This window comes from Armigeres subalbatus, unplaced genomic scaffold, assembly GCF_024139115.2.
Source record: "Armigeres subalbatus isolate Guangzhou_Male unplaced genomic scaffold, GZ_Asu_2 Contig1916, whole genome shotgun sequence".
In the NCBI taxonomy this organism is placed as follows: Eukaryota; Metazoa; Arthropoda; class Insecta; order Diptera; family Culicidae; genus Armigeres; species Armigeres subalbatus.
Window position 1 is genome coordinate 7,502 of NW_026942746.1, and position 21,372 is coordinate 28,873.

The following is a 21,372-nucleotide window of genomic DNA, read 5'->3' on the forward strand; positions in this document are numbered from 1 at the left end:
TACATCCATTTGGAAATCTTTCTTCATGAATGTGATGTTGGTGAAATTATATTTGTTCTTGTACTGACTCCCAGCTCCATCGGTGAACACGTGGGTCTTTGTAATCTGCGTAAGATTGATCTTCATGAACTCAAACAGCTTACTCAAACAGCAAACAGCAGTGCACCAAAACATAGTTATGCTCAAGAACGGGTGAAATAATTATTAATGTTTTATGAAGAAGCTCTCCTATTCTGTAATAAATCACGAATGGATAAATTGTAACCATCTGTCTTGCAAAATGGTGCGATTGTATCTCGTTTTGAACGGTAACAAAGTCTACGTAAACGATAGCTTCATTTGACTTCAGCTCAAATAGATAGATAGATAGGGGCCCTCCTAAGCCGCGTGGTAAGATGCGCGGCTACGAAGCAAGGCCATGCTGAGGGTGGCTGGGTTCGATTCCAGGTACCGGTCTAGGCAATTTTCGGATTGGAAATTGTCTCGACTTCCCTGGGCATAAAAGTATCATTGTGGTAGCCTCATGATATACGAATGCAAAAATGGTGACCCGGCTTAGAAACCTCGCAGTTAATAACTGTGGTAATGCTTAATGAACACTAAGCTGCGAGGCGGCTTTGTCCCAGTGTGGGGATGTAATGCCAATAAGAAAAAGAAGAAGAAGAAGAAGATAGTCTTTTTGTGCCTAAGAATATAAACATAAAATGAGTTTTTTTTTGTTAAATATCTTGTTAAATATCACGCCTATCTAGAGAGTAGGAGGTTGAGGGTGCGGGTCCCTCCAAGACACGTGGATTCTTTTTCGCAAATTTCATATCAATTTGTCCATTTCGAAACATGTGCTGTGCTGTACACAGCCAAGATATTTAACAAAAAAATGGTTTTCGTACAGCCGAGTTGCCGAATAATATGCAATTAATAATAAACTGAGTATTAATGGGTCATTTTTTGTCAGTTGTGTACCTTTGTGATGAAGAAATGTGGCAAGAAACCGTTGAGCAAATTGCTGAAGTTATCTACAAACTCTTCAGGTGCACTTATTGTATTATCAACAAGTTGATAATGGTTTTCAATCGGAGTCCAATTTTTAAATTTGATGATTTCTAGCGGAAATTTTTCAATATCATACAGTAATTTTCCACTAAAGTCACTCAAGTCAGGACATTCTGTGCATTCCAAAAAGTAGCATTGAGGAGAAGGGTTTTTACATACTAAATATTTTTGAATCAGCTCGCTTAAGCAGCTGTCTCGCATTATCGGTAAGGCTTTAACCGCACGCAATGACAATTCAATATTTTCATGCCTCATGCATACGCACACTGTATGCGTACCGGAGCTTCTGGTTAGTTGCATTCCGGAGGTCGAAGCTTAGCGAACGTAGAAAATCCGATTTTCAAATTTGGGAAAAGTTCTTTAAAGTTTGCAAAAAATTCGTTTAGTGAACCAAAAGGCAAACGTTTTTGCCTACTTTCTCGACCGGTGGATGTCTTTACACTGATTTTATCCCGCATACCGGGTATTAACGTACTACAGTCCACATAGTACTGTTTTGCCTCTTCCTGAGCGACCTTTTCCAATTCTGTTACCGATGTACCCGCATCTGGAAATTTAAGAATTCCCTTCGAAGCACGAACTTGTTGAGCCTTTTCGACGAACCATTTACCTGCAGAATTGTGGAAAATTAGCTTCCGAATGTTGATGATCTTTACCATACATACTGCATCTTGTTTCATCCATCATTTTCTGTCTGCTCCACGAAGGAGTGAGCAATGTTAAATTTGCAATTTGACAGGTTTTGATGGGATCTTACCACGGCATACAAAAAAAATAAGGCGGCTCATCACGTATGTAAACATTCAGTTTGAATGTAAACATGTGGCGTCACTGCTATCTTCGCACAAGCTGGATCGAGACGATGATCTACGGTCGCAGCATGCTTACTTTTGTACTCCAACATGTGGCGACAAAATATGCGTCATATTCGAAGTGTCATTTTTCTAACGAGCCTACCTTGTTTTCTGTATACCGTGGGATCTTACAATAGTCAAGGATATCTTTGACAACTGGCTCGTTTGTATCGTCATAGCAATTATATCTATGGTCATAGTACACTTGGCAATCAACCTCAAAAATTTGCCTTATTCCATTCACGGCTTGTTTAAGCATTTCGCATCGGAAGGTTTCCCGTCGCAGCTCTCTTCTACTTACATTCCGGATCCCAAGTCGAGATAGAATTTCCATCATGTTTTGGAAATCATGCTCATTGATGTTTCAAATCATCTGCACCTCTTCAACGTAAACCTCATCTCCGTTTTCAACAACTTCCATCGGCTGAAAAGAACGGTTTGACTGCTGGCGGGTCACTTGCAAGCGGCATGTTGTACATATTTTCTCATGAAGTTCCGGAACGGTCGTGGATCCAATAGATTCGAAAAAAATCATAATTTTTTGAGTTACTCTTGTCAGTTTCGAAGGTTTTCTCCAGCTTTTATGATCAACTTTTGCAAACGGGTTGCAACAAAATTCCTTTTTGGGTACCCGTACAGTACGATTCTTCGCCATTTTCAACAACTTTGAACTAATCGGATGTACAAAACAAACAAACTTCCGCTAGCGTAAGGGGCTGTCCATAAACCATGTAGACTCTTGAGGGGTCTACGAAGGGGGACGGGGGTATACCAAAAGTCTACGTGGACTTTTTGATTTTATGTTTTTTTAAGCGATTTATACATCAGCTTCGTGCGAAGTTCACTTGTTTAATTTTTCTAGGATGTTCCGTTTTTTTTGCAAGACTTTACCGATATAATCTCTTGCATTTCTCCTTAAAAATTTAATGAATTTCACTAAAGTAAAAGTCTGAGCTACGGCTTAAAACTATCATGGATTTCACCAGGAAATTCTTCTGTGTTGAGCAGGAAAATTCTCCAAAGTATGCTATAAATACTTTCGTTTTTTTTTCAAAATCTTCACTTGGATTTTACTGCAGATTTCCACTAGAATTTCGTTTGATTTTCGCAGAAACTTCTTTGCATACTATGGAAATTATGTCGTACTTTAACGGATTTTTTTGGAATTAACAAAGGAAGCATTTTGGAATATCCAAGAAAAAGGCTTTGGAATGCCCAAAAGATATTCTTTGGAACTTGTAAAGGGAATTCTCCGAAATTTCCGCGAGAAACCCTTCAGAATATTCACTGGAGATTTTCTGGGAAGCCACCGAAATTTTTTGCTGAATTTCGGAAATTCTTCGGAATTTTCACGAGGAATTCTTTGCAAATATAAGCAAAATATTTGAAATGCCCGTGGAAAATTCTCCTTCGTAAATTTCTTCAGCAGTTCTAATGTAAATTCTTTGGAATTATCGATAGAAAATTTTCGAAATTTCTAAATAAATTGTTGAAAACTTCCACGAGAAATTATTTGAATTTCCCACCAGAAACAGTTTGAGTTTCCACAAAAAAATATTTGCAATTTTTGTAAAAAAGTCTTTCTAATTTTCATGAAAATTTATTCGATTTTTTTACGAGAAGTTCACAAAAAGTTCAACTGAAAATTCTCCATAATTTCCACCGAAAATTATTCAGAAAATATTTTTTGGAATGTCCATAATATTTAAGTTTCCTCAAGAAATTTCTCCAAATTTGCAAGAGAAATTAAAAAATATCGTAGGAAAAAAATCTGAATTTCCACGGGAAATATTTCGGAATGTCCGTTTAAACTAAAAATTACCTCGGGAAAAAATTCTAAATTTTCACGGGACATTACTCGGGTTTTTTAACGGGGAAACTTTTGGAATTTAGAAGAAAAATCTTGAGATTTCAACAGATGATTATTCAGCGGGATATTGCATGGAATTTTCAAGAAAAGCATCGGAATTATCACGGAGAGTTCCTATTAGTATTTCAAGATTATCAATTGGGAAATTTCACTAAATTTCCACGCAAAACTTATTGGAATATAGACTTGACGTTCTCGAAATTTCAACCCGAAATTTTTCTAAATTCTGAAAATTTACGATTTTTACAATTTTGAACCGGCGTTGAGAATAATAGGTCAGATGCGTGACAGATTGTATCAGTGGCGCGCCGATCCAAAAATGTCGGCGGTGGTGATGCATACCTCTAGGAGGAATTGGATTCAATAGTAATTAAACTAATTGGCTTTGAGATTTGATTTCAGGAGTTATGGACAGAGGATTAAATTTGATTTCGTTTCAATTTGATTTTTGTTTTGTTGGATTTTATTAAGTTTGAAATTCGAATTTTGTTGTAATTTTTACATGGAAATGGAATTGAATGGCTGAATTGCCTAAAACGTGGTTGATTTCCATATTTTTCCTATCACATGTGATGTTTTGTAAAATTTGGTAAAGTCTACGTAGACATCATGGGGGGGAGGGAGGGGTTTTGAAAAAGTCTACAAAAGTCTACTAGGGGGGACGGGGGGGTTTGAAAAAGTGAAATTTCGGTCTACGTGGTTTGTGGACATGTCCAGGTTTGAAACATCAAATTGACATGGTGAGCCGGTGAATGCAATGAAACCATATGCCCTGTTGCGCATTGACAGCCATATCTGTGATGCCCAGTCTAGTTACCCAGTTCACAAGTTAGTGATCGATTTACAGAAAACAAACAGTAAATTTATTAAAATGTGAGATATTTGTCCATCAACATACTTGTTCATTATATTCAAGATTTTTTTTTACTTAAAATGAATGTTCTTTATTTTACTAAACTCAAGAAAAATCAGCGATTACAAAATTATGCTTTGTTGCGTACAAAAATATGATACATATTGATATTGCGCAATACACGTTAAAATACGTAAAACTCTTTTTAGAATTTTTTTTATCGAGTAAATGTCAATGCACACCTAGTTTCTCGACTGTATCTTATGAATTTTTTTCTCAGCTTTCAGATGGTCTACTCAGAATTTAGATTGAGCGGTGCGCTTATAGTGAAAAATCGATATTTTTTATAAAATTCAAGATGGCGGCCAAATCCAAGATGGCCGCCACATTTTTTTTACATCAATTGAAAGCTTTATTCATCCTCTATACAACAGCAACGAGTTTTGAAGATGTTTCAATGTAAAATTTTGTGGTATAACTTGATTACTTACCTTGAAATTATCGAAAAATCGACTTTTTTACAACATGTTTACCCCCTTAGGACACGAGGGGTCCATAAATTTGGCGTTTTTCATCTAGTTTCAATATATATAACTAATATATATAACTATATATATATAACTGATAGCGATGGAAATTTTGAAATCAAAAGATATGTGCCAATGGCGGCCTGGTTCCAGCGAGAATTACTCAGAATTGAATAGGTATCAAAGATCTAATATGTACAAAGACATCAGACTATGCACTAACCAAATGTTAGCGTTGCAGTCGAATTAATAATAATGATAATAAAAATAAATTCGCTCGCGTAGTGCCCAACGGGACAAATAGAGCAAAAAATAAATAGCTTTTAAAAAAAACAGGCTTTTCAGGTTGGAGAGAAGGAAATCTTCTGGTAGTGTTTTGGTTCAATTTCTGGATTTGGTTCAATTTCTGCATATCGATTTTGATAAACCAAAGCAGCGTAATTTTTCCAAATTTCCCACCATATGTTGTCAAGCGAACGTTATTCCATCCAATTCCACCACTTCGTAGGTTTCTCTTTACAGATACCTATTTCGACCTCAACAGAATGGTCGTCCTTGGTATCTCGTGCTTGGTCAAATGGAATAGTATAGGGGTTCCATTTTTCCCGGGAATCGGGAATTAAAAGAATAACTTCCCGGGTGTGGGATATATGACCTATTATTAATGTGTGAATTAGTACATAACATTTATTATTGTGGCTTACACCGTTATGGGATATATGAAGGATTCGTATATGATCACGTACAATAAAGACAAAATAATGGAAGATTTAAATAAATGAAATTGAAATTTTAGGAATATAAACTCATTCTGCATGTAATTATTAATAGTGTAAGAGAAACAGCGATGTTATTTATCTATCCAAGTTTCTATAAGCTTATCTAGTGCAATTGAAGAGGTGATAGCATTCAATAATATTGACCCATGGCACAAACCTGCCCACCAAATTATAGCAAAGGTGAATTTAAGTTTATAGCTAATTTAGCAAATATAGCAAATTTGAATTTAATTTTAAATTCCTATCGTAGTAGGCAGGAAAATAGTATAAAATGCCACGTGAGAAAAACCGAGTCATTCAGTGTTCTATGTTCAAACCGAACAGTTCAGTTTACACTTTTGCTATCTAAATTTGAAAGAACAGCTCAAATTGTAATTCAAATTCATTAATTGCAAAGTAATGGCATCAAAGCGATACGACAATGGCGTGGCTATCGCTCCCAACAAGTAAGTATGACAAAAAAAAAGAAAGTAGAGGCAAATATTAGAAGTCAATGATTACGGCAATAGTGAGCCCAGAAAAAAATGGCAAAAAAAATTGAAGGTAAGCCATTTTCAGAAGCGACACCTAGCAAAAAAAAAACGAGATAAGCAAGGCATGAATATAACTGGGAAATAAGGCAAAAAATATGAAGATAAGCCGCGATCAAAGTATGAGAACAGGCAAAAAATGTAGTAAAGCCTTTGAATAAACGGCAAAAGAAAAGATGAGCCAAAGAAAAAAAAGACAAGAGAAAATGGCAAAAAAAAAAGGTAAGCCGATATGTAAAAACCAATATAATCTGGCTCACTATCGTCGTCATCAGTTTCACAAGCACGTGCAACCAGACCAACCAAAACTAGAAGCACGAACATTTATAAACTAACACTAAATTTACAGAAAAAAAAAGATTTCCAAGTTGGATGCTGCTATGAGAGATCTGTCGGAAGCAAACTCCAGCAATGTTCTTCTAACGGAAGAACTGGAGAAAGCCCATGAGACCATCCGCTCATTACAATTCAGCTTATCGTCGGCGAGAAGTGAATTCGAAGAGGTGAACAGCGTTGAGTTTGAGAACAATTTGGGGCCATCCAGTACTAAGAATCATCGAAATGAACCGGCTGTCGAAATGACGCAGTTTATGTCTACAATGAATCAGATGACTATATCATCGATCAATGTGCCAGAATGCAAGCCAAGTGCTGAAGGTGAAGACATTTCCAGGCTTGATTACGACGCATGGCAAGATTTGCTAGTTAACTCCTTAGCGTTGGCTGGGGTTACTGACGAGATGACCAAATTCGTGGTCTTCAAAGTTAAGGCAGGACAAAAGCTCCTTGATGTTTTCCGTGCGACAGAATCTTCAAGTGCGGCTCCAAAATGAAGCGATTCAGCCTTTTTCGAACGCCATGCACCGCCTTAAATCGTACTTCTTTGCGTCAACGTCGGATATAATGCTGCAACGCAGAAAACTTGCCTTGATGGCACAACAGCCCAGTGAGTCAGACCTAGCATTTATCAGACGAATTATGCTAGTAGCTAGACAATGCGATTATCCGGAGGAAAAACAGTTTGAAGAAGTTCTAAGCACAGTAGCAGAACAAGCTAAACACAAAGAAATCAGGATTGCGGCGCTCAAAATGATGAGCCGCAAAGCATCACTTTCGGAGCTCATTGATAAGGTCAGAGAAATCGAGACTATACGTCTCAATGAGGAATATGTCGCCAAGAAGCAGGTTGTCACCGAACCACTGACGGCTTCAGTGAACGCTGTGCGTGCTACTGCAGAGGGCCAGTACGTTACGTTCCTAGCTACGCAACCCCAGCATATGGTAGAACCCCATACCAACGAACAAATCTTCGTGGAAGACGAGGACAAAGGCCTGTCAGAGGAGGTATGACATGGCGAGGTTCGAACTCACAAACTCCGAACGTTGTACACGCTGCAATAGCATTTCTACCATGCAGCGGAGCAATGTTTCGCAATCAAGATGACATGTCATAATTGCGGAGGTGTAGGCCACTTGCTAAGAGCCTGTAATTTGCCAGTGGCTGCTCGGAATGGACGACTACACGATGATCGAAATCAGAATGAAGATACCCTGGAAGTGGACGCGGTGGCTAAACTGGAAGACAAAAAAGAGGATGAAAATGTGAAAGAATCAGTAAGTGATGTTTAAATAATTATTAAATAACACCACCTTGAGACACGTGAGAAGAACTGTATTAACTTGAATTCTGAAATACATTCAATAAAAAAAAAAAATCTTGACTTCTAAACACAAATTTACTGATATTAGATATTTTATTGACAAATTATACAAATCATGCAGATTCTTACTTTATCCGTTGTGATGATAAATATTATAGCAAATTGATCTAATACATTTTGTCCGGATAGATACCAGAATCATCGATCAATTCACGTATGGTCACTGCGTTGGGAACGGAGCACGAATCGCTAGACAATGGAGTTATCCAGGCAACTGTAGCCGGAATGCCCTGCGACTTCTTGATCGACTCAGGCGCACAGGTTAACACAATGACGGAATCGACGTTTCAACGGCTGGTTGGCAACGTTGAGTACAGCAATGGGCTACATAACATACAACAAGGTACCGATCGCCCACTGAAAGCGTATGCGACAACGGAAGGGATACAAGTATTATGCACATTCGAAGCTTTCCTACACATTTCTGATAATCGACCGGTATTTCTCGAAAAGTTTTATGTGGTTCGAGAAATGCGTTCTCTTCTGGGTAGGTCTACTGCTACCAGGTACAGTGTCCTACTCCTAGTATTGAAAGTCCCATTGAGCATTCCAACTTTTGAAAAGGATAACTACAACAATTGGAATCGTGTCGCGTTCGTGAATAACGGCGGACCGTTTCCTAAGTTCAACATACCGGCAGTGAGAATAAATTATGATACAACAATTCCGCCTTGCCGGAATATTTATATGAATGTCCCTGCCGCTATGAAGGAGGCTGTAGACCAAAGGCTTAAAGAATTAACCGCAGCAGACATTATCGAACGTGTTACTGATAATATGGACACGAAGTTTTGTTCCTCAATGTTGGTCGTCCCTAAAGGCCCACACGATTTCCGCCTGGTTGTAGATCTAAGAGGCCCTAATCGATACATTGTCCGCAGCCCATACGCCATGCCAAGTCTAGAGAAAATTCTTGCGCGACTGAAAGATGCAAAATGGTTCTCTAGAATAGACCTATCAAGCGCATTTTTCCATATTGAACTTGATGAACGTTCGCGACACTTAACGAATTTCATGACGGAATTTGGTGTGTACCGCTATAAACGACTACCCTTTGGGCTGTGCAATTCTCCGGACATTTTCCAGGAGGTAATGGAACGCACAATTCTGGACGGCTGCGAAGGCGTATGTAACTATCTGGACGATGTGCTTGTCTTCGGTGGAACGAAAGAGGAACATGACAGAAACTTGTCCAAAGTGCAGGAAAGATTGAGGGACCATAACGTGGAAGTTAACCATACGAAATGCATTTTCGGCAGCCAAGAAGTAACGTTCATAGGTTTCGAACTAACGTCTGATGGTTGGCGAATCGATCAGGACAAAATTAACGCGATTAAGAACTTTAGACGTCCCAAATCTTGCGCAGAAGTGAAAAAGTTTCCTTGGTCTGATAACTTTGTCGATAAATTCCTTATCGATCGTGCGACAAAGACCGAACATCTGAGGGCTTTAGCCAATGCTACCAGATTCTACTGACAGACTTCGAAGAAAACGAATTCACTTCTCTTCAGAACGACGCTGTTAAAGGATCAGGACGCCAGGATACTACAGCAGTACCGATAAGACAGAAATTTTCGTAGATGCTTCCTGCTGTGGGGCTAGGAGCTGTATTGGTACAATACAGTTTAGACGGCAGCCCTAGAATCATCGCTTGCGCGTCTAAAGCACTCTCGGCTTCAGAGAAGAACTATCCCCAATCCCACCGAGAAGCACTGGCGGTAGTGTGGGGTATAGAGCGCTTTGCATTTTACCTTACTGGCCGCCCCTTTATTGTGCGAACAGATGCGGCAGCAAATGAATTTATTTTCCATTCAAATCACCGCATTGGAAAGCGTGCAATTTCAAGGGCAGAAGGTTATGCGTTGAGACTTCAGCCTTATGACTTCACGATCAAGAGAGTCAAAGGAGAAGATAACGTAGCCGATGCGTTATCACGATTGGTCCGTGAATCTCAAACATCAGAGCATTTTGATGACGGCGATGGCAACCACGTTTTTATACACACTGGACGCAGGTTGTATGGATATCACGTTAAGCGAAATCGAATCTAAATCAGAAAAGGATGAAGAATTGGAGAAACTACGATCCGCATTGAAGCATAATATCTGGCCAGAAGAACTACGTAGCTTTGAGGCTCATAAGAAAAACATCCATAACATCGGAGCATTACTTTGCAAAGGAGACAGGATTATCCTACCGAAGGAGCTGAGAGCGAGAGCAATGAAATCAGCGCACAGTGGTCACATTGGACAGGTGGCCATGAAGCGAATCATGCGCGATTTCTTTTGGTGGCCTAAGATGAGTTCAGAAACTGAAAAATTTCTGAACGACTGTGAAACATGTGTACTACTAGCAAGAAAAAACCCTCCCATTCCGCTTGCATCGCGTGATCTTCCGGAAGGACCCTGGGAGATCATTCAAATAGATTTTCTAAAAGTACCGGGTTTCGGATCCGGTGAATTTCTTATGCTAGTCGACACGTATTCAAGATTTTTATTTGTGATCGAAATGCATAGTACGAACGCCGAGGCAACGAACAGAGCATTGCAAGAAATATTCAAATGGTGGGGCCTCCCACTTATCATGCAGAGCGATAATGGGCCCCCGTTTCAAAGCTCAACCTTCTGCAACTTCTGGGAAGATAAAGGGGTAAAGGTGAGAAAATCTATCCCACTAAGCCCGCAGTCGAACGGTCTAGTGGAGCGACAAAATCAAGCTGTAATCAAAACTCTATCAGCAGCAAAAAATCGAAGGAAAAATTGAGAAAGGAGCTTAAACGTGTTCGTACACAACCATATCACGCTGATACCACATTCTAGGTTTAACGTAACTTCCCTCGAACTTCTCGTGGGTTGTAAGTTTCGTGGAACATTTCCAATTCTTGGGAGCGGTGCATCATTCCAATAACTATATCGAGTAAATGTTCGAGAGAAATACGCAGAACAAAAAGCTAGTCAGTTCAAAGTATGCGGACAATGTTCGACATGCCAAACCCTCTGATATAAAGATTGGTGATATTGTATTAGTGAAACAGGCCAAAGTCGAAGACGGATCCCACCTTTCGTCCGAACGCTACACTGTAGTAGCTCAGGAGGGATCAAAATGGTAATTATAAGTGCAAACGGCGTTCAGTATGCAAGGAGCATTAACGACCTGAGAAAGGCTCGAGTTTACCAGCATCTGGGATGACAATTACTTCACATTCGGATGAAGAGTGGGAATCAGAATCGGCCACCTGAGAGGTGGAAAGGATAATGCAGAGAACTACATGCCAACCAGATCAGGTATTCGTAGAAAAGAAACTAAAAGCCAACAAGGTTCAATGACGATTTTGTTTATAGAATTTTTCAATAGAAATAATTTGCTTATACTACCATGAACATTGTAGAATAGTTTAATACATATTGAATTACCACAACAACTGGGTGTATGTTTGAGCATAAAGTTACATAGTAGCTGATGCGATTGATATAAGCTACGCTAATTGTAAATATTGAGAAACTCATAAACCACAGCTAGTATTCTGCACATTTCTCCTGATCGGATATGGAAAAAAATCGTTATTATAAAAATATAAATATGACTCACTCATGGTAAAAGTGCAACAAGGCCGCGATGGGTAGTCCACCAGCGGTTTCCGACTGTCCTTTCATGAACGGGAGTTCGATCCAACAGATTCCTACCTAGGGCCATTATGCTGCCAGGTCTTCTAATCACATCGTAACTGGCAGATAATATCATAACAAGGCCTCCAGCAGGGGGCATTAATTCGCTCAGCTGAATTCCTTGAAAAAAAAAAAACATGCTGAAACAAAAGAACAAATGTTCATTATCTATTGATAGCTTATAAAACTAAACATTGTATGTTTACGTGAAAACCAAACACTATGATACCATAATTATTACCTTACCAGATGACCCTACAATCCGGACAGTTCTGATCCACAGAAGAAAACGGAAAATATCCAAATAACAATTTTTCGTAATAGGAATTCAAATGCAAATCGTATTTATACGCTTGATTTCACTTTGAAATTGGCACCGTGAACATCGCACCGTGTCACTTCTGGGTAGCACTATCTCAAATGTCACAGAGAAAACATCGGTTTGCACAAAAAAAGGAAACAACTGATAGGGTAAGACACCCAGAAATCGCCCTCCCCCCAGTTTTCGCCCACCTATTTTAAAACCTTCATTTCTCGAAAACTAGTTGTTGGAAACAGTCAAAGTTCAAGTTCTTTCGTAGTTGATTGATGCTTGTATGGAAAAACTTCAACTGTAACTGTTTTCAACAACTAGTTTACGAGAAATGAAGATTTTAAAATAGGTGGGCGAAAACTGGGGGGAGGGCGATTTCTGGGTGTCTTACCCTAATAGGGATTAAGTTTCATAAATGGCATAGAATAAAGTTGCTAAAAAAAAAAAAAAATTTATATCTTATATATATATATATATATATATATATATATATATATAAGTTAAAACATTTTGACGGGAATTCGGGTTTTTAAAAAAGATTGCTTCCGACTGCGCCACTCGACTGTTCGTATCGAGAATAAAAACTATATTGATTCAGTCTCTTACTTGCTAGATACAAAGAGCCCTGACTTGGTCCCTAAATGTGCTGACCTAGCGCCTAGCAGCAATGGTCCGGATATCGCGTGGTCCGCCGCGATCGATGTTGCTGAATGGGTGGTTTTGATAACTGCTGATTTAGCAGTTCCGATGTTCGCATGCGTCGTTGATTGTGAGCGTGGTGTTGCTACGTTGATTGAATTGGGTGATGAGTCGAGTTCGCGTTTAACTGCTTCCCCCTTAAGTATTGCTCGTCCCGAGCAATGTATTGTTTTGATGAACTGTTGAATTTTGATTGTGCCAATGACCAGAAATGCGACTATGAATGTAACTGCTATGCTGAGCGATGCAAGTCCTAGATTGTGTTTCCATTCCACTGTTTCCATGTGCTGTTTGTTCTGAATATGGAGCTCTTGTAGCTCAGAAATGTTTACGTGTCTTTCGATGTGCTGTGGTTTGATTTTCAGCAATTGTAAAGGTAAAACTATGGGTTGGTGAAAACTAAACTCGTAGTTTTCATAGAGTTCGTTATTAATGTATAATGAACAATTTTGAAATGTTATCAGATGTATCCCGGTTAAATTTCTGGAACTTATTCCACAGGTGCTGTTGAAAGGTACGTCTTGGTGAACGGTTGTTAACAGCAGCATGCCTGAGGATACAGTCCTGATTTCTGTTGATGGGGATCTTTCCATGAAATTGCATTTACCGTGTGTCTCTCGGATGAGTGGAGCTTCACAAGGATCATCGCTGATGTTTACCAGTTGTCTCCTTTCGCATATCGTCATTGTGGTGCTTTCCCTGCATTGCGATGTGATGGCCATGATTTCGTCTCGGTTGACAAAAGCTGTTTTATACTTTAGTTTGATTGTTCGGTTGCCAAGAGGTAATGGTTCGATAATAACTCTGTTGAATTTCGTTTGTAGTAGCTGCGGAATGTTGACACTGATGATGAGGGTAGAACCTTTGTAAAGTACAGTTGTCGTCAGGTAATTGCTGGTCTCGTCTAGGTCATGCACTTTTTAATCCTTGTTTTCTGATCTCCTGTGCTATAGTTTCCATTTCATTAGGTGAAAGAATTAAATTACTCACAATATTTGTTTTAGCAAGCATCAATGAATATTCAATTGATTTTAATGTTTCAGAGAAAGTATCTAACTGGAAAATAGTTAAAATTTTCTGATTTTCTGTTACAATGTAATCGTCTCGACCTAGAATTTTACGAAGTACATTTTGTTGATTTTAATTTCAGGGTGCATCAAATTGATTCTGTTTTCGAACATGGAATTTATACTAATTTGTCTGTTATTTTGCTTGATTAGGCTATTTCCTGTTTTCCTTAAATCGTCAAGTTTTGAGTTAATTATATGCAAATCTTCGGAATCTAAATTTCCGGTAACAAATTTAATCGCGCTTCCTAACATATTAATGGAACGTTTGTTTCTATTAGGTTTCATATGAAGTGTATTCAGAAGAAATTTTATTTATTTCTTGATTTTGAATATTTCTGAAAAGTCACTTGTACTGTTTTGGAATTGGCTTATAACATTTTCAATGAATGACAAAGATATTTCAAACTGTGTGAAATCGAAAGTATGTAGTAATCTTTTATATCCAGTAATAACTCTTCCCTCCCCTTTGAAGAATCAACGCTCCTGCGTTGTTGGTGATATCGTGGATTTGGATTATTTGCGCATGAAGAAGGAGTGGTAATGAAAGGATGATGAGTGTGGATTTTAGAAATGTAGATGAAATATGCCGTGTATTGTCCATTGTGTCCTCCTAAAATAAAAAATAGCATTAGTTTCTGTTTCACGTTTTCTTTATGTATCTCCCGTCCAGAGGCATCAATAATTACTCTTCCTTTATCTTCTGATGCTCTGATCGGTAGATATTTACGCTTTGTTTTACGTTTGATACCTTGTATTCTTTTAAATATGGTTTTATTTTCTTCGATATGAGGATGTTCTTCTCGATGTTTATTATGGTAATCTAAATTTTTGTTCTGTGTTTTTTCATTTGCCAAAATTACTTCGTCGTAGAATTTGTTTTTCTCTTCTAGCATCAAGTCAATGTTAAGAGGCCTTTCGTGTCCGTCTTTTAACCCAAAAAATATCTCTCGCGGTTTAAAAACGTGGGGCTGTGGGAATGTTATTGTTGTAAAAAGTACAAGAAAAAAGGAAGATTTCTTTGTGAGAAAGATCGGCGTATTGAGATTAAATACATCGGAAGATTTCAGCCAAGGGGGGGTGAAATCTTCCGACTAATCCATTGCTCTCACTATGGTTTGCGGGTACGAAATGCATCTGAACATTTAGGTTATTCGTTAGTCCTCTAATTTCAGCGGATTTTAAAGCGGGTTCGTTATCGCATACAATAAGGCCTGGTGTTCCGTAGATAGAAAATAGTTTAAGTATGTCTTTTCTCATATCGGTTATGGTTCTTGATTTAATTGGGATCAATATTCCAAATCTTGAGAACTTGTCTATTACTGATAAAAATCTAAGGGATTCGGAAATGAACACGTCAATATGTATGATTTCGAATGTTTTTTTAGAATTAGGCGTACATCCTAGACGAATTTTATATGGATGTCTGTCATACTTGTTGACATTACATACTTCACATATTTTAATAAATTGCTGAATTTTATACTTCATTTTAGGAAAATAGAAACGTTTCGAAATCTGCTGCTTATTTTCCCCAATACCTCGGTGAGCTGTTTTGTGTGTATTGGATATGATGTGGCCTTGTTCTTCAGGTGTTTTAAGATCAATTAGTATTTTCTGTGTTAATAAGATTTTAAATGATTTGCATCTACTGAAATAATTTTTATATACTATTTGTATTGTATTCATTAAATTTTCAGGACAAAGGATACAGTTTGTCCTTCTCAAATCCATATGATCTTTGAATATTCGTATGATAGTGGGGACGCCAAATACCAACTTAGTTATTGTTCGGCGAAAAACTCTGGGAAATATCTGCTCGTATGTATCAGGTTCATCAGGACCTACTTTAAGGATTATTTGGTTATGGAAATAATTTAGGGGTAGCTCTGTGCATTTAATGAACTCAGAGTCATCTGTGTCTGCTGAGTGTGCGCTCATGTCGTCAGATGAGACTTCTTCATTAATATTTAGTTCGTTGCGAATACGTGATAAACTATCGGCTACGGTGTTTTGTTTCCAGGTCGGTATTTTATCTCATTCGAACTCGCTAAGTGAAAGACGCCAATGAACTAATCTATTATTGGTGTCCTTCAAATTCAAACCATAAGTTAGGGGCTTGTGGTCAGTGTATAAACAAATTTACGTCCATAAAGGTATGGCCGAAAATATTTACATGCCCACACTACTGCTAACAATTCTTTTCAATTGCGGAGTATTTTTCCTCCGACTTATTCAATGTTCTAGAAGCAAACGCTATTGGTTTATCGCTTCCTACAGGACCTTGCGAAAGGACTGCTCCAATGGCGAAGTTTGAAGCGTCCGTCGTCAAAAGAAAGGGTTTAGATAGGTCGGGATATTGGAGAATATCACTTCCGATAGAATCTGTTTACATCGTTCAAAGGCTGCTACAAATTCTTTTGAATGAGTAATTGTTTCTCCTTTCTTAGACAATTTGTTAATGGCTTTGCTATTTTGGCAAAATCTCGAATGAATTTCCGGTAATATCCTAGGATGCCTAGAAAACCTCGGAGTTCTTTCTCATTTTGCGGTATTGGCCAATTTCGAATAGTTGCAATTTTGTCCGGATTAGGCTTTACACCTTCTGAAGTTACAACATGACCCAAGAATGCAACTTCCCGTTGTAGGAACTCGCTCTTGTCCAGTTGGATTTTCAGATTGTGCTTTTCTAAAGTGGCGAAGATTTTTGATAAATTGTCAATATGTTGAGTTAGACTAGTTGAAAAAACAATTATGTCATCCATGTAAACGAGGCATGTGAGCACCAATGTGCTCTCGAAGAACATTATCCATCACCCGTTGAAAAGTTGATGGGCGTTCTTTAAACCGAAAAGGCATTCTCAAAATTCATAGTGCCCATTTTCGACACTAAAGGCTGTTTTTTGGAATGTCTTTCTCTTCCACTTCGACCTGGTGAAAACCAGATGCCAAGTCTAATGTGGTAAAATCACATGCAGCGTCCTAATTTATCGAGGACGTCTGTTATATTCGGTATAGGGTACCGATCGTCAATGGTTTTTTCGTTTAATTTGGCGGTAGTCTATGACTAGCCGCCACTTCTTTTCACCTGATGCGTCCAATTTTTTGGGACGATCCATACAGGAGACGTCCAAGGGCTTATCGAATGTTGAATTATCCTTTGATCGAGAAGTTCAGAAATTTGTCGCTGGATTTCCTCTTTATGGCAAAAAGGATAGCGATATGATTTGGCATGTACCGGCAAATCATCTTTTGTTTTAATGGAATGTTTAATAGCACTGGTAAACGACAGATGTGTGCCTTTCATGAAAAATACATTTTCATGTTTTGTAATCACCTGCAGAAGTTTCTCACGTTCATCTGGATTGAGATGGTCGATTCTTAACTGCTTTAGTAATTTTTCACTGATACTAGGTTTCGATGCTTCTTCAAATGGTGTTCTTGTTTCAAAATTATTGATTTGAGGACGAATAATATTCTCATCTAAATCAATTCTTTTGCTTTCGTTCGAGTAATTCGTGATTAATACCTGAACGTTTTCGTTTTTAGTTGAATAAAGTCCAGAGTGAATAATCACATTTGGTGCAACTACCAAATCGTTTTCTAGAAAAAAGTCTCCGTTAACTCGCGTAGGGAGATTGACTGGTTTGGATTCGTGCGCGTTCAGATAAACTGATTTTACATCTGGGTATCTGCGCTTCATTTTTATTATTCCGTGAGGCAATCTTATTTCATTAGTTGAAGTAAGAATGTCTGCCTTTAGAAGTTGTAAGGATTCATACCCAATTAATCCGTCAAAAAAGGGATGGAAATCGAAGACATAAAACTTCAATTTCTCAGTGTTGGGAATTTTAAAGAAAGGATTAAATTCGACGATTTGATTAATATTATGGGTACCGTTTATGTTATGAACTTTTGCTGGATCAGTGAATCTACATTTTTCAAGATTTACGTGTTTAGGGCTAACATAGTTTTTATTAGCGCCTGTGTCTATGAGAAATTTCAACAAACCTTTAGTAGTATCCATTTCGACATAAGGAATAAAGTTATTTAAGTCGTTAAGTCGCCTTCCACTCGCTCCCGAAAATTTAGGATCATCTACTGAAACAGATTTGTCACTATCAAGGTTATCAGCTTCAGGAGTTTCATTGTTATTATCTGTGTAATTATTCATCTCAACATATTCAGGATATTCAGATACGTCATACATTTGGTAAGGATAATATTCATCATAAATGGCATTTGGTTCTAGATATTCTTCAAGATGATAATTTGGGCGGTTTAAGTAATTCACTTGATTGGATCTAATTGAGTGATCAATTTCCATTGGTGTGGGTTTCGGTTGCTTTGGAAAGTTAGGATTTGAGGGGAATTGTCTGGGTGGTTGTTGACCAAACTGGAATGAACGTTGGGGTGGATGAAATTGGAATGGCCTTTGCTGTTGTGGAAACTGCATTGGTCTTATTTGCGGGGAAAAATTGAATGGTTTTTGTTGCTGTGGATATGTGAATGGTTTTATTTGGTGGTTAGATAGAGGTGGTCTTTGATTTTGAAGATACGGAAATTGGAATGGTTTTGGATATTGAAGTAGTCGTAGTTGATTCGACGTAGGAAACTGTAATGGTTTAGGAATATTGTAGGATGGTTTGGCAGGAACTGGAGGTGGTGGAGGTGCCCTAAGATGATTTTTCACATAGTTGTAGTTTCCTTCTTCTAGGCAAAGCCTCAGAGCTTCTTTCAATGTTTTTGGGGATTGAGCACGAATGATAGGTCCTAGCGGTTCTTTAAGCCCGGAGAGGAAAACCTTTAAACCTAGTTCTTGATAGAAAATTTTCTTTGCTGACACTACTACTGGATTGGGTTCATTTAGATTTAATAAGTTCACTAGTAAAGAAACTGCATGTGAAACATTTCCATAAAATTCTTGTACGCAATTAGTTTGAGTTAATTTAAACAAATCGCGTAAGCGAAATTTCATCTCGCTTATCGCCAAAATGCGTCGTCAGAGTGTTTTTGATATCGTCCCATTCGGTATCAGTCCCATACTAACCCAACACTGCATCAGCCTCTTTGTGTTATCTTTGCACGGGATGGATTGCATCCATACATCGAAAACTTCAGTGCCTCTAGCCCTTTCTAAGGTTGGCATCAACCTATCAACGGCCTTAATAAAAGTGTTCTGTTTCACTGGATCTCCCGTAAAACATGGCATGTCCCTAATAATCTGTGGACTCTGCATCTGTTTCAAGAATTGAATCAATATCGTTATTCGGTACAACAGGAATCGGCTGTTGTTGCAGTTGGGCGATTTCTCGATCCCTTTCATTAATTTGTCTTTGCTCATCAGCGATTTGATCTTGCATAATAAGCAACTGTCTTCCCTGCTCTTTCAATTTGAGCGGCGGCGTTAGCCAACCGCTCTTTGCAGAGCTTCATTCTCCGCTGCAATTAAATCACGCCTGTTATCCAAAATGTGCCATCCTAACTAATCACTATTCACTTCGATAACACTTTTAACACTGTTAGATTTCGATTATTATTTGTTAACACTATGAATTATCAATTTTAAACTTTGAATGAACTTAAACGCTATTACTTACGATTTATTGGCTCGCTCCGATATGCGCTCTTCGCTAACCGTTGGTGGGTGGAAATCTGCTACGATGTTCGCTCGTTGCCGATCGTGGTGGATGCTTTCTGCTTCCTGGGGTAACGATGGCTCCCGTCGTGTTTCGAAGTTTTAACACAATTCAACGATGTACACTCGCGGAAGGGTTTCAACCCGGAAAAACTCACTTAACACTTTTTACGGTATCCTACCGCACTGCGCCAGTTAAAACATTTTGACGGGAATTCGGGTTTTAAAAAGATTGCTTCCGACTGCGCCACTCGACTGTTCGTATCGAGAATAAAAACTATATTGATTCAGTCTCTTACTTGCTAGATACAAAGAGCCCTGACTTGGTCCCTAAATGTGCTGACCTAGCGCCTAGCAGCAATGGTCCGGATATCGCGTGGTCCGCCACGATCGATGTTACTGAACTGGTGGTTTTGATAACTGCTGATTTAGCAGTTCCGATGTTCGATGTTCGCATGTGTCGTTGATTGTGAGCGTGGTGTTGCTACGTTGATTGAATTGGGTGATGAGTCGAGTTCGCGTTTAACTTATATATATATATATGTAGTGGGTCTTTAATCTAATTTTAATATGGTACATGATCTTTGCGATATTAGCCCGTTTTTTCCCTCACGTTCTCGGCGTGAAGTTGTATCGTTCCAATTTATTCACACTTTGCATTTTCAAAGAATAGACAACTTCATATTAGTGATATGAATGAAGTTTGTATACTACCTGGAACCAACAACAACAAGACAAAAATAACTTTTTGGAATGCAAAAATTTTGAGATGAGGTTTCACATCTTGTTTATTCTTCAATAACTGCCTAGAGCTAATGACAACAACTTGAACTACTTGAAATGCAAACATGTACCAATAGCCTTCCGTTCGTGGGTTGATCTGCAGATCATTCCTGTATGAAGTTCATAGACTACCTAGTACCATGGCAAAAACCAAAACTACTAGGAATGCATACATTCACTCAGATGAGGTTGACCCGATTTTGTCACTCCCCGATTTTGTCTACCCTTGATTTTACCTAACTCTATTTTATTGGGTTTTCAACCCAATTTGCCGCAAACAACAATGATTTTCATGAAATAACTTTCACTGCGTATAGCTTATTATGAATCATTTATGAGTACCTGTTAAGAAGTTTGTATTTCTCTTCGACATTACGGATTCCATTCCGACAACGAAAATAACTACTAAAATACAAACATATAGCAAGAAGGGGTCTTACAACTTGTTTATTTTCAAAAAACTGCCTCCATTAAGGCGGTTGACTCTATTTCATAGACTACCTGGATCTCAAGACAACAACAAGAACTACTTGGAATACAAACATATACCAAGATGGGGTCACAAAAATTTGTTGATTCTTCGATAACTGCCTCCATTACGGAGATTGATCTACAGACCTTCGGTGGGGTTTGATCCCACTAAACCAGTACGCTAGACAAGGTAAGCTTTCCTACTAAGCTACGAAGGACCTTCGTCGTCCTCCGCAGCTTGGCGAATACTGATGAAACCAAATTCACAGCACCTGGCACATGTAGCCGAACTCTCGCAATACATTCTCAGAAACTAATTCTCTCATATGTGGTTTTGTACAATGCCAACTAAGTAGGATGAGTATTTAACGTGAATTATCTGGCTCCTACACATTTGCTTCATCACCAACGGCGCTTCGATGAAGTAGGATGTGTGAGATTGTACCAGTTAACGGTCGTCAGATCCCAACCCGACCACCCCTAAGCGAAGAGAGATCGCCACTCGAGTTCAGTACATTCAAAGTTATTTTGTCTATGTTCCGGGTATTG

General features: G+C 38.5%; 2 protein-coding genes across 2 annotated transcripts; both read left to right on the forward strand.

Moving 5' to 3' along the window:
• The first annotated feature begins 6,335 nt into the window (after positions 1-6,335).
• Positions 6,336-9,663, forward strand: LOC134203522 (uncharacterized protein K02A2.6-like). Its single transcript, XM_062678379.1, has 5 exons — positions 6,336-6,382; positions 6,816-7,230; positions 7,274-7,810; positions 7,868-8,080; positions 8,317-9,663. Exons 1-5 carry the CDS (start codon positions 6,336-6,338, stop codon positions 9,661-9,663), a joined length of 2,559 nt encoding a protein of 852 aa, XP_062534363.1.
• A 447-nt stretch (positions 9,664-10,110) lies between these two features.
• On the forward strand, positions 10,111-10,842 carry LOC134203523 (uncharacterized protein K02A2.6-like; the record flags this gene model as incomplete). Its single annotated transcript, XM_062678380.1, has 1 exon — positions 10,111-10,842. A coding segment is annotated over exon 1 (732 nt), but the record flags the coding sequence as incomplete, so codon positions are not given.
• Between the last annotated feature and the right edge of the window lie 10,530 nt (positions 10,843-21,372).